The sequence below is a fragment of the Lynx rufus genome, unplaced genomic scaffold (assembly GCF_022079265.1).
Source record: "Lynx rufus isolate CCGP_SWC_20201006 ecotype Redwood Valley unplaced genomic scaffold, mLynRuf1.p SCAF_10, whole genome shotgun sequence".
NCBI lineage: Eukaryota > Metazoa > Chordata > Mammalia > Carnivora > Felidae > Lynx > Lynx rufus.
Window position 1 is genome coordinate 56,198,678 of NW_025814824.1, and position 12,584 is coordinate 56,211,261.

A 12,584-nucleotide genomic window follows, 5' to 3' on the forward strand; every position below is an offset into this window, starting at 1 on the left:
AGAGAAGCAAATAATTACTATCATACCCATTGAAAATATGCTGAATGAGTGGGTGAGTAGTCTTCATGTATACATCCCGGTTGGTGCATGCTTCACCAAAGACTTCATCAAAATAAAAAACATGCTGAAAAAGAAATGTGATTTTTATAGAGACATTTCCTGGATTTTCTTCACCACTATTCTAGTTAACACATAAGAAAGGTGCGAATATGTTTTTAACTACTGACTATGACAAATTTAGAGATAAATGAGCAATCAATAACTGTCAAATGACAGGGCCTTCTTTTACTTGAGATCTCTGTAGACCTATTCTTATAGTGTAAAAACTAAGGCACATAACTTTTGTTCTCTCTTAAGTGAAGTAAACTGATGAGTACAAGAGTAAGCCAATCCTCCTTAGGTCCAGGAGAACTCAATTCTATGGGGATTATCCTCACAGCCTAGCTAGGGCCAGCATATTTGAAATTTAGGGAAATTCTAGAGGAAGGTTTCCTTTTCATAGGTTACACAGCTGAGCTTTTAATTCCATAAACATGTATTGCTCAGCTGGTAACATGTGTACCTGTAGTAGGCACTTCAAAGGGCCCAAAGATATTGACATTACCCTACCATTACCCCACTCGACCACCTAAAGGTGTGAATCCAGACAGTATACACATGACTCTAAGCTAGAAAAAATGTGAGAGATAAAGTACATGTAGAATTCAAAACAAAAACATATTCCTTCTAATTAGAAAAGAGATTATGAAAAATACTGTACAGATAAAGGGCCATGGGGGAAGAAGAGGAATTTGAGAGGTATAGATGGAGGCAGGGAAGAGAGTCCAGGCACAAAGAAAACATGAGCAAATAGTCAAAGCAGGAAAACACAAGGAACATTTTAGGGAACAGGGAAGATTCAATGTTGAAATACAGGATTTTGTAGGTAGAAAGGTGAAATAGGCGGCTAGAATAATGAGTTAGGACTACAGTGTATGAGTATTGGGACACTAGCCTTAAGGTCAGAATGTTCATATATAATTTAGCAAATAGTGGGAAGACAAAAAACTTTGCAAAGGGAAGGGATGATCCGAGCCATTTTACTGCAAGACTAATCTTACTGCACACTGTGAATGGACTAAGAACAGGGACACTGTTAATCTAGTGGTGAGGTAAGAAGGGTCTAAATTAGATGATGACAATGAAAATAAAGAGGAGATGGACGCATGAAAATTTGGCAACTAATGGCCTGGATTGGTGGGAAGAAAAAGTAGTCCAAGATGATTCCCAAATGAAAAACCATGGTAATTTGGAAAAGGATAGATAACCCTATTAAAAGGGGTCTGGAAAGCATTTAATTCAGCAGCCATAATCACTTGCAAAATTTAGAGGCTTATTATGTTGGTAGCCCAGCTATCTCTGAGTAAAAGTACTAATTTCAAGCTTGACTGTAGTGTAATAATGGCAGTCCATACACAACAAGGGGGACATGAGGCCCTATCTTCTGCTACCTCTTGGGCCTGCTCTAAATATCCAGTTAAGGAAAAATTGCATGGGAAAACCCAGCAAAGTAAATTGGGGCAATTTATTATAGGTCACTCTACCCACATTTGATTCTGTTTCGTGTGCCATTACATTAGAATAGAAATTTGTTAGGGCACCTGAGCAGAAATTGGGGCCAGTAAGATGAATTTATCAGTTAGAAGCTATCTCCAAAAGTTAGGAGGTGAGAAAATAAGGAATCTGTGCAGCATGATAAAGAAGTCTGTGAACTTTTAGTGGCATAAAATGTGATTAAAAAAAATTTTTTTTTGGTTTTATTTATTTTTGAGAGAAAGAGAGAGAGAAAGAGCAAGTGAGCATGGGAGGGACAGAGAGAGAGGGACACGCAGAATCCGAAGGCAGGCTCCAGGCTCTGAGCTGTCAGCACAGAGGCTGACGCAGGGCTGAAACCCACGAACTGCGAGATCATGACCTGAGCCGGTCAGACGTTTAACCGACTGAGCCACCCAGGTGCCCCAAAATATGTGATGTTTTTAAGAATAAAATGTTTCTAACTGTTGAATCTGGGTGATAGGTACATAGGGGTTCTTTATATTTTTTAATAAACTTGAAAATGGCGATAATAAAAAGTAAAATATATTTCTAAAATATATTTTTTGGTGTTTCTCAGGAAAATCAGAAGAAAGTGAAAACAAGTCAACGTGGGAGTTTTAAAAAATTTTCTTTTACTTCATTGAATATATGGCTATTCTTCATCTCCTTCTATGAGTGCTTGTGAATAACTTCAGCTCCTGAGTAAACACCTTAGAAAACACTTATTGATTAAAGGGATTAGTATCTTTCCTTCCAAGAGGATTTAGGTATTGATTTTTCCAGTACTTCTGTAAGTATCCTTAATGAAAGATATATGAACATGCAAGGTTATTCTAATTAACATGTTACATATGTTATATATGTTAATTATAATAATGCTATTTTATAAATATAATAAATGCTAGCACAATATATAAATATATATATATAATCCATAATATCCTTTGCATCACAGATACTTTCATTTGATCACACTTTATCAATTAGGTTGGATTAATACTCACTTTAGCCTTGGTATGATCGGAGTTCCATAATTTATTTTTTAAATAAATTTTTTTCAGATTATAAAAGTAACATGTATATTTATAGAATTTCTCTGGAAAGATAGAACAGGTAATAGTGGTTGCCTTCAAGGAGGAAATGGGATTAGCAGGATACTTCACTGCATACCTTTTTGTATGTTTTGATTTTGAAATAGGTGACTCTATCTTACTCAAAAGTTTTTATTTTTTATATAAAAGTAACATGCTGATTATAGAAAATTTTAAAAACATGGAAAACAACAGAGAAGAAAATCAAATTGCCTATACATCTTACTACACAGAGAGAGCCACTATTGACTTTTTGATATATTTCAGTACCATCTTTTTTCTATATACGTTTCTTTATTTAAGAAATTGGAATGAAACATATACACATTTGTTTCCTTGTCCTTTCACACATTATGTTGATATAAAATTTAATGGTAAGACAGCACACTACATGTATATGATCATATATACTAAGTAACAAAAGAAGATTTGAAAGGATAGGACATTTAATTAAATGGATACATAAACCTATTGTCTGAATTCCTAAGTAAGCTTAAAAATAAAACCCAAAGAGTCTAGGATCAATATTTATTTGCCATGTTTGCTACGAACCTCCCTTTACTTCTTTCCACTGAAGAAAAGAAAAGGGGGTAAAAGCCCTCCCAACACTTGTATTATAGCATTGATAGGTAAGGATTGTGACCTATGAGAGCAAAGGTCCAAAGTTCAAACTGCAGAGTAAGTGCTATGAAAACTATGGGTATTCAATAAGTATTGACTAATGGTAATGACAAAGAAGGAAGGTTATTGTGTTTGGGGATAATGGAAAAATACAAAAGATAAGCTGATGCTTCTTTGAGGGAATTACCGTGACAAAAGCATCATTAACGATGTCTTGGGTAGATGGTGACTGGACAGGGCTATTACTACAGTTACAAGTAGGTATGGAACTAGATAACCTTATAACTAATTGGCATTTAGACCGTCTTCAAAATAAATATCTCCCATCTAGACCTAATAGATTGTGCATTGATCAGCAGTCAATAAGGCTGTTAAAGTGATTGGGTTGGTTATACAGTGACCTACTAATTTAGTGCCCAGACAAAGAGTCAGTGGATTACTTTGAACGTTGCTGTGAAACTCAATTTTGATAGCCAAAGAAAAAGATGAACAATGCATGTGTAAAAGAGGGGGAAAGTGTTAATTTGACTTCAGCATTAACGTATTTATTCCAGGAGGGTAAAATCTCAGCTGACTAAAGTGAAATGCTAGCACAACAGATTACTCACCACTTTTTTCTCTCTACCAGTCACTGGGTTTTGAGGCAAGAGAAAGAGAGAGAGAAAGAAGAATGAATATAACGTGCATGTTTAGGGAGGCAGATTCAGAGAAAGAGAGACCCAAATTCTCAAATCTTAACATCCAGTAGATTATCCTCTGTTTTATTTACAATTGCTTCATCATTTTAAGAGTACCAAATTATGGTGTCTCCCATCTATGGGCTTGCTGCTTCCATAGGAGACTGGAGAATTACTACAAGGGTATCTATCTACTTTAAGTAAGTTGCCTTCAATACCAAGCCTTTGTCCTTGGACTCTTTGTGATCTTTCTGGCAGGGAGTGAATATTTTTTGTGTCTAAATTACCAGTGTTTTATGTAAATCCTTGTAAATTACATGTAAAAATCATATCCCTGGATTACATTTACTCACACTATAATCTAACCTTCACCAAGTGGCCTGCTCAAGAGTCCAGTTTCCACCAAATTAAATCTAAGCCCAAAGACAGTTGAGAATTGAAATAAGCAGCTGAGTGGCAATCTGGAACCTTGTTGCTCAAAAACATATCCTCCATCATTAAACTCCAGACACACTCAGCAGAATAAGTTCACACTGTGAGACACAGGCAAGACTTGAGACTAACTATGCAATCATCTCAGAGTCACCCTAGGGCACACCTCAGTGACCTGTCCTATCTACCACCAATTCATTACATTCTTTTTATCCCCTTGGGCCCCACTTTTTGCTGAATAGGTATAATTACATTCACGTAAAATGTGTTAAGCGAATGTATGATGCAACTCTATTGCCCTAGAGTGCAGAAATTATGTTATTGTTTCCCCCACTGCACTATCTATATATTTAATGAAGGCCCAGGGTATTAATGATTTACATCAAGAATGAATGTGGGGTGCCTGTATGGCTCAGTCAGTTAAGCGTCTGACTCTCGACTTGGGCTCAGGTCATGGTCTCGCGGTTTGTGAGTTTGAACCCCGCATCAGGCTCTGCGTGGAAAATGCGGAGCCTGCTTGGGATTCTCTCTCTCTTCCTCTCTCTGCCCCTTCCCCTCTCTCTTTCTCAAAATAAATAAATAAACTTAAAAAATTTAAAAAAAAAAAAAAAAAAAGAATGCCAATACCCAAAACTAAAACAGGATTTTAGAATTCGTGTGTTGCTATTCAAAGAAAAGCAACAAACTGACACACTTGATAACATTAGTTCCAAACACAAAAGGAAAGCATCATACCTGCAGAATATATTGTGTGAGGTCAACTGCTTCTTTCTTCTCATGAACAAGTAGAGTTTCTTCGTCTTCTACAGTAATAATATTAATTTCTCCACGACGTACCTCCCTCATGCCCAAAGGGCGTTTTCGAACACAAACTCTGATTTTCTCCATCTCAGTCCAAGGATTCTCTTTCTCTGAGGTGTTCTGTCTGATATATATTTGTAAGTGGGCTTTAAGTTTTAGTAATAGGGTGACTACTTAAGAGGTCAAAGTATGAGCACATTTTGTTATTTTGTATATACATTATGCCTAATATATATATACACACCTTATACATATATATTACATATAAAAAACCTCCTCAGTGTCAACACTTTATTTTTTTTAATTTTTTTGTGTTTATTTTTGAGAGAGAGACAAAGCGTGAGCGGGAGAGGGGCAGAGAGAGAGGGAGGCACAGAATCTGAAGTAGGCTCCAGGCTCTGAGCTGTCAGCACAGAGCCTGACGTGGGGATCAAACTCACAGACGGCAAGAACATGACCTGAACCCAAGTAGGACGTTTAACCTACTGAGCCCCCCAGGCGCCCTGTCACTCTAATATGTAACATTCACGGGGTGCCTGGGTGGCTTAGTGGGTTAAGCAGCCAACTCTTGGTTTCAGTTCAGGTCATGATATCATTTGTGACTTGGAGCCCGCATTGGTCTGTACTCACAGCGTGGAGCCTGCTTCAGATCCTCTGTCTCCCTCTCTCTGGTCCTCCCCCCACCTCGCCAAATAAATAAATGTTAAAAATACATGTAATTTTATACATACTATGTGTACAGAAAGTTCTTTTAATAACTAAATCCTCCTGATTATTTCTATCTCTATCCCTACTCCACCCCATCCTTTATCCTGCCGAAAACAATGAACCAACCCCCAAACCTTAAGAACTGCTTTGGCTTTAAGACTGTGTGTCTGACTTCCAGATGTGGTCTTCCAAAAACTTCTAATGATTTTTTTTTTTTTTAATCATACCTGGGTTTACTAAATACCTTGAATTAGGTGGTAGGTTTCAATGTACTTTTCCTCTGTTCTTCCCAGGTATATTCTGTACCTCCCTTTGTCTTGCTCTTCCTCTTTTTGTCACCTGATGTGTGTTTGTTAGAACACAATCCTCTATTTTTTTCTTCCCAGGACAATTTTATGACTGGTGCTGCCCACCACTATCACCCTTCTATTCAGACACATTTCTTTTCTGGCTCTGGCTTCAGTGAACTTACCAACCTTAACAGCTAGAATATTTGATGAAATACTCCTTGAGCTAGGGATACAAAATTCATCATTTTACTTGCTGAGCCTAATGGGGGTATATATGCATATCTCTAAGAACTGACCATTTACCTGTATAGAAATTCCTCTTAACCTAAGTAACAAGAAAATAAAATTCTTGAAAGCAGTTTACAGGATCAATGCCTTTGGTCTATATACTTTAGAATGTCTCGGCAAGACAAATTATTCCCTTCCTTTACACTTTAGAATTTAATTAATAGCTCCTAAAAACCCTTTTATAATTGATTTTACACAGGATATTTCACTATATAACTGTTTCATATCAATTTCAATTTTCTGAGCCCTCCAACTGGCTGGAAAATTATTTTTTGTCAGGATCTAAAATTAATAAAAAGGAGCAAATAAAATTTCTAATATTGTGCATAAAAGATAACTCCAAGCTTTTAAAGCATGCTTTGTTTTTTAACCAACACAGAGCAAATTTAAAAAAAGTTTTTTTTTCAACGTTTATTTATTTTTGGGACAGAGAGAGACAGAGCATGAACGGGGGAGGGACAGAGAGAGAGGGAGACACAGAATCGGAAACAGGCTCCAGGCTCTGAGCCATCAGCCCAGAGCTTGACGCGGGGCTCGAACTCCCGGACCGCGAGATCGTGACCTGGCTGAAGTCAAACGCTTAACCGACTGCGCCACCCAGGCGCCCCAGAGCAAATTTTTTTAAATGTACCATTTTGGGGCACCTGGGTGGCTCAGTCAATTGAGCAGCTGACTCTTGGTTTCTGCTCAGGTCATGATCTCACAGTTCATGGGTTTGAGCCCTGCATCAGGCTCTGAGCTGACAGCACTGAGCTTGCTTGGGATTCTCTCTCTCCCTCTCTCTGCCCCTCTGCTGCTTGTGCTCTCTCAAAATAAATAAATAAAATAAAATAGAATAAAACAAAAATGTACCATTTTGAGGTTAAGTGTAGCAAAATCCTGACAACTAAAAGTGGATGATGGGCATATGGGGGATTCACTGTTCTATTCTCCCTTCTGCATATGCTCAATTTTTTTTTAACAAGAAAAACAAAATTTTAATGCATTATTTTTTAACAAGGGCCTGTGTCAAAATCTCTAGTTGTTGGGGGATATTAATAACTTAATCATACAAAGTTAATCAAGGGGAACAGAAAATGTCTTTTTAAAAATTGACTAGGGACTGACAGTGCCTGGGTGGCTGTCGGTTGCGCGCCTGACTTTGGCTCAGGTCGTGATCTCGCAGTTCATGAGTTTGAGCCCTGCGTCGGGCTCTGAGCTGTCAGAGCCTGGAGCCTGTTTCAGGTTCTGTGTCTCCCTCCCTCTCTGCCCCTGCCCTGCTCATTCTCTGTCTCTGTCTCTCTATCAAAAATAAATAAAACATTTAAAAATTTTTTTTAAATTGACTAGGGACTCTAGATGGGTCACGTGGTCAAAAACTAGTTTTCAAGTTCAAGGGGCAAAAAGGAATGACTGCTCTTCTCCTAAAATGCTCTGTTTGTCTTTAAAATTTTTTTTAATGTTTATTTTTGAGAGAGAGACAGAGCATGAGTGGAGGAGGAGCAGAGAGGGAGACACAGAATCCAAAGCAGGCTCCAGGCTCTGAGCTGTCAGCACAGAGCCCAACGTAAGTCTTGAACCCACGAACCGTGAGATCATGACCTGAGCCGAAGTCAGACGCTCAACCGACTGAGCCACCCAGGCACCCCTGTTTTTTTAATTTTTGTAATGTTTATTCTTTTTTAAGGGAGAGAGAGACAGAGCTCAAGCAGGGAGGGGCAGAGAGAGAGGGAGACAAAGAATTCGAAGCCGACTCCAGGCTCTGAGCTGTAAGCACGAAGCCCAATGCTGGGCTCAAACTCATGAACTATGAGATCATGACCTGAGCCAAAGATGGATGCTCAACCAATTGAGCCACCCAGGTGCCCCTAAAAGGCTCTGGTTTTTTAATGCCCAGTGTTCCCTAGAAGAAATAAGCTGTATCTATCTGACATGAAAAGAGTTCAGACAGGGGCGCCTGGGTGGCTCAGTCGGTTAAGTGGCCGACTTCGGCTCAGGTCACGATCTCGCGGTCCGTGAGTTCGAGCCCCGCATCGGGCTCTGTGCTGACGGCTCAGAGCCTGGAGCCTGTTTCAGATTCTGTGTCTCCCTCTCTCTCTGCCCCTCCCCTGTTCATGCTCTGTCTCTGTCTCTGTCTGTCTCAAAAATAAATAAACGTTAAAAAAAAAAAATTAAAAAAAAAAAAAAAAGAGTTCAGACAGCTGGAGTTAGGTCTATTTAAAATCTTAAATAAGTCAGGGCAACTAGTTTTCTAAATGCATTAAACTTTTATTAAAATTCTGAGACCAGGGGGGCCTGGGTGGTTCAGCTGGTTTAGCATCTGACTCTTGATCTTGGCTCAGATCATGATCTCATGGTTCGTGAGTTTGACCCCTGCATCAGGCTCTGTGCTAACAGCACAGGGCCTGCTTAGGATTCTCTCTCTCCCTTTTTCTCTCTGTCCCTCCTCTGAGTACACACACATACACTCTCTCTCAAAATAAATAAATAAGCTTAAAAAAAAACCTGAGACCAGTAATGTATTCTGAGCTTACTTGATTTGAGGCACCTGAAGAGAATGCTCTTTGGACAAGATGACATCCTAACAGCAAGCCTTAAGTTCATGAGGGAGTTTCTCAGAGTTCTGAAACCCTGACCCCTACTTAGAAACATTTGGGTGAAAAGACAGTATGAGGATTACTGGGTAAAATGTACTTTTTAAAATCTCTACTTCTCTAATAAAGAGTAGGAAGAGTGATAAAATATAAAATAATGATACATAAAAAGTAAGAAAGCTCAATGGAATAGCTTTTGCTCTGGGTCTGTCATGTATAAACCTCTATAAGAGCACTTATCTCACCGTATGGTTGTTTATATTCCTACTCACCCTGCACCCTAAGAAACTAAGAGCCTCCATATATCCTAATTATCTTTATATCGAGAATCAGGCCTGGAAGAGATGTACTTAATATGAGCCAACTAAATGAAAGAGCCTATTTAAACTAAAATACTCATTTTATCCAAATAAATAATGCAAAGCAGTGTCTTTATTTATAAATAATTCCAACTTAGATCTTTATGTATTGTTCAAAAAAAGACTAACATTCAAGAAAATATCTGTTCTTTCACCTCAGAGCTAACCAATAGGACAGTAATAATCCTGGCTTTGATAGTCATGAACAGTCTAGTTCTCTAACAATTAAAAGAAAAGAGGGACACCTGGGTGGCTCAGTTGGTTAAGTGTGGACTCTTGATTTCAGCTCAGGTCATGATCTCATGGTTTGTGAAATCGAGCCCACACTGGGCTCCATGATGAGTGTGGAGCCTGCTTGGGATTCTCTCTCTCTCCCTCACTCTCTGCCCCACCCCAGCTTGCACGTGCACACATGTGCACAAGCTCTGTCTCTCAAAATAAACCTTAAAAAAAGTTAAAGAGTGCTATATGTTACTCTGTGCTCTGCTAAACCAAATAAAGTTTTCAGAAACACTATAAAATTCATTACAGATTTCAAATTACTAAAAGTACTTTTACCTGTAAAATTGGGTCTTCTATTTTCCTTTGGAATAAAAGAACTGGTTGCTTATGAGATTCTCTGAAAGCTTAGCCAATATAAGGCCAGATCTAAATGTATACCTTCTTTTAAGGTATGAATAATAGCTTGAAGGAAGGAAGGAAGAGAAAAAAAGAAAGAAAAAAGAAAAGAAAAAAGAAAAGAAAAGAAAAGAAAAGAAAAGAAAAGAAAAGAAAAAAGAAAAGAAAGGAAAGGAAAGGAAAGGAAATGTGGCTTAAGAATGTATTTTGTTGGGGGCACCTGGGTGGCTCAGTCAGTTGGGCGTCCAATTTTGGCTCAGGTCATGATGTCACCGTTGCATGGGTTTGAGCCCATGTTGGGATCTGTGCTGACAGCTCAGAGCCTGGAGCCTGCTTCAGATTCTGTGTTTCCCTGTCTCTCTGCTCCTCCACCACTCTCACTGTGACTCTCTCCAAAATAAATAAACATTAAAAAAAAAAAAAAAAAAGAACGTATTTTGTTTCTCTGTAACTCCCCATGTGCAACTTTTACAATAACAAAACAACCAAGACATGTTATTTTAAAAAAAATATGTTTTCTATCATACCAATGCTGGTATTAGGGATTAGTCAATATTTTAGCTCTTAGGGACATTTCAACATTTAACTTAAAGCACTAGGTGAAAATAACTTATTGTCACCTTGACTCTCAAAGTCGCAAGTGCATCAAAAGTGTCTTACTCTTTTGTAATTACCAAAATCATGTTCTTCCAGGGCTGGAACTGAAGAAAGCACTCAAAATCAGGACCCTATTTCAACGTGTGTAGGTAAGCTAACTGCACCCAAGGTCTACTTAATCCAACTACATGCTCTTTGTTTTTAACTAAGCTTTATGTCTCCTGGTTGAAGTGAATTTGATAGCCTTAAAAAAAAAATCCTGTGGAATACACAGACACACACACACACTCTTTCCATTACAGAATGCCAGTTAACTATTTTACCTTCAAAGATGCACTACATGTGTCATGTTACAGTATAATAAACAATAGAAATAGGTTTGCTACGGAATAATAGCAGATCCTGGCAAGTAGCAGCTTGAACATACATGAACAATATCATTTTTCTCCCATCTGGAAAGTCCCAATTCCTCATGAACTTTCCCCCATCAAACTACTTCTATTGTTGCTGCAGAAGTTGTTCCCTATAACTTTCTATATCTAAGAAGCTGTTGCTCTCAGTCATGGAGAGGCTTGCCCTTGCCTCTGTCTCCCCCACACCCCCAAAAAAGATAATAAATTATTACCTGATACAAGACTGAGGGATTCCATAGTTATACTCTGAAACATGAGGGACTCTTTGAATAACGGGAATATCATAATCCCCCAGTATTGGAGAAAAGTGATTTGATGAAAAGAGTGAAGTGTTAGTTTCTGTTTGCACATAGGAACCAGCAGCTGTGGCATTCCGAATTCTTGTTTTTGTATGGTGTTGGGAATCAGCTGGCAGCATGCGTTGGAGCACTTTTAGGTAACTAGACTTCTGTTTGTTTACAGAAGAATCTGATAACCTGCACATTTCAAGCCCGTTGTTGCTGGTAGTTCTGTCTTTGTTGTCAGCAGGAGAATCAAAATGCAGTTGTCTGCGAGGGCCAGATCTGGATTCCTGAGGCTTAATGTACAGGCTGTTTGTCTGAAGAGGATGCTCTGGGCTACTGACTGCTTTATCTTCTTCCTGCATAATCTTAATGATTTTGATAAGTTGGAAGAGACGTTTGCGGTCATTCATGTCATGGACTCCCAATTTGGAATAGTCCTTCATTGTAACCTTGGCTAATTCATCTATTTTTTGAAGACCAAGGGCAGTAAAATGAGGATAATACTGTGCAAGTTCAGCTTCACAAAGACATTCATACAACCAAGATGTCATTTTTTGTGAATGAGTTTCTATAACTTCTGAATAGGAAAAGAAAAAAGCCATTCACTTGAAATATTCCTTTAAAAATGAAAATCACAAAACAAACATGCAGAAAATCCATTCTAACATACCAAGTTTTCAATATACATTTTCTTCTGAAATAATTAAACAGCACAGTGCACAAGCAAAGATGCTTATGATGCATTTGTAGTAACAGATGTAATTTATCAAATGGAACTTTAATTGTGTATATACATAGGTACATGCGCACACACACACAAGTCACTTACTTTTTTCTAGGGAGTTCCTTCCAATCTTGCAATGTCTACTTAACACATGTCACAAACTACTGAAACATTGTTCCCAACCACTGATTGTAGCAAGACTAATTTTAGATGTTCAAGTTAATGTCAAGGCATGTTGCACAACTGTTTCCTATGATTAATGAACAAAGGCTAAGAAGTCCTTCAGAATGGAAAGCAGAATTAAATAGCAAACCACAGAGGATTATAAACTAATATAACTCAGAGGAAATCACATTTGTATCTGCTGGGTACTGGTAAAAGCTAGTTGAATAAAGAGGTAAAAACATCAATTCAGAATCTAATTCAGGGTCTCAGATCATTCTAAAAGGTAAGTAAAGGTAGGTGGTTGTAGATGTCAACTTGTGCAGAATACAAATAAAGTAATTTACCTGAGATTTAAAAAACTGGTCAAG

At 38.1% G+C, this 12,584-nt stretch overlaps 1 protein-coding gene across 1 annotated transcript in view; it reads right to left on the reverse strand.

Annotated features, from left to right (window-relative positions):
* KIF24 (kinesin family member 24) overlaps positions 1-11,878 on the reverse strand; it is a 49,608-nt gene extending 37,730 nt beyond the window's left edge. The window contains exons 1-3 of the mRNA XM_047065606.1: positions 11,256-11,878; positions 5,132-5,321; positions 27-124 (exon numbers count right to left, since the gene is read on the reverse strand). Coding sequence (XP_046921562.1) covers positions 27-124; positions 5,132-5,321; positions 11,256-11,878 — 911 coding nt within the window. The remainder of the gene's footprint in view (positions 1-26; positions 125-5,131; positions 5,322-11,255) is intronic.
* Positions 11,879-12,584: the final 706 nt, after the last annotated feature.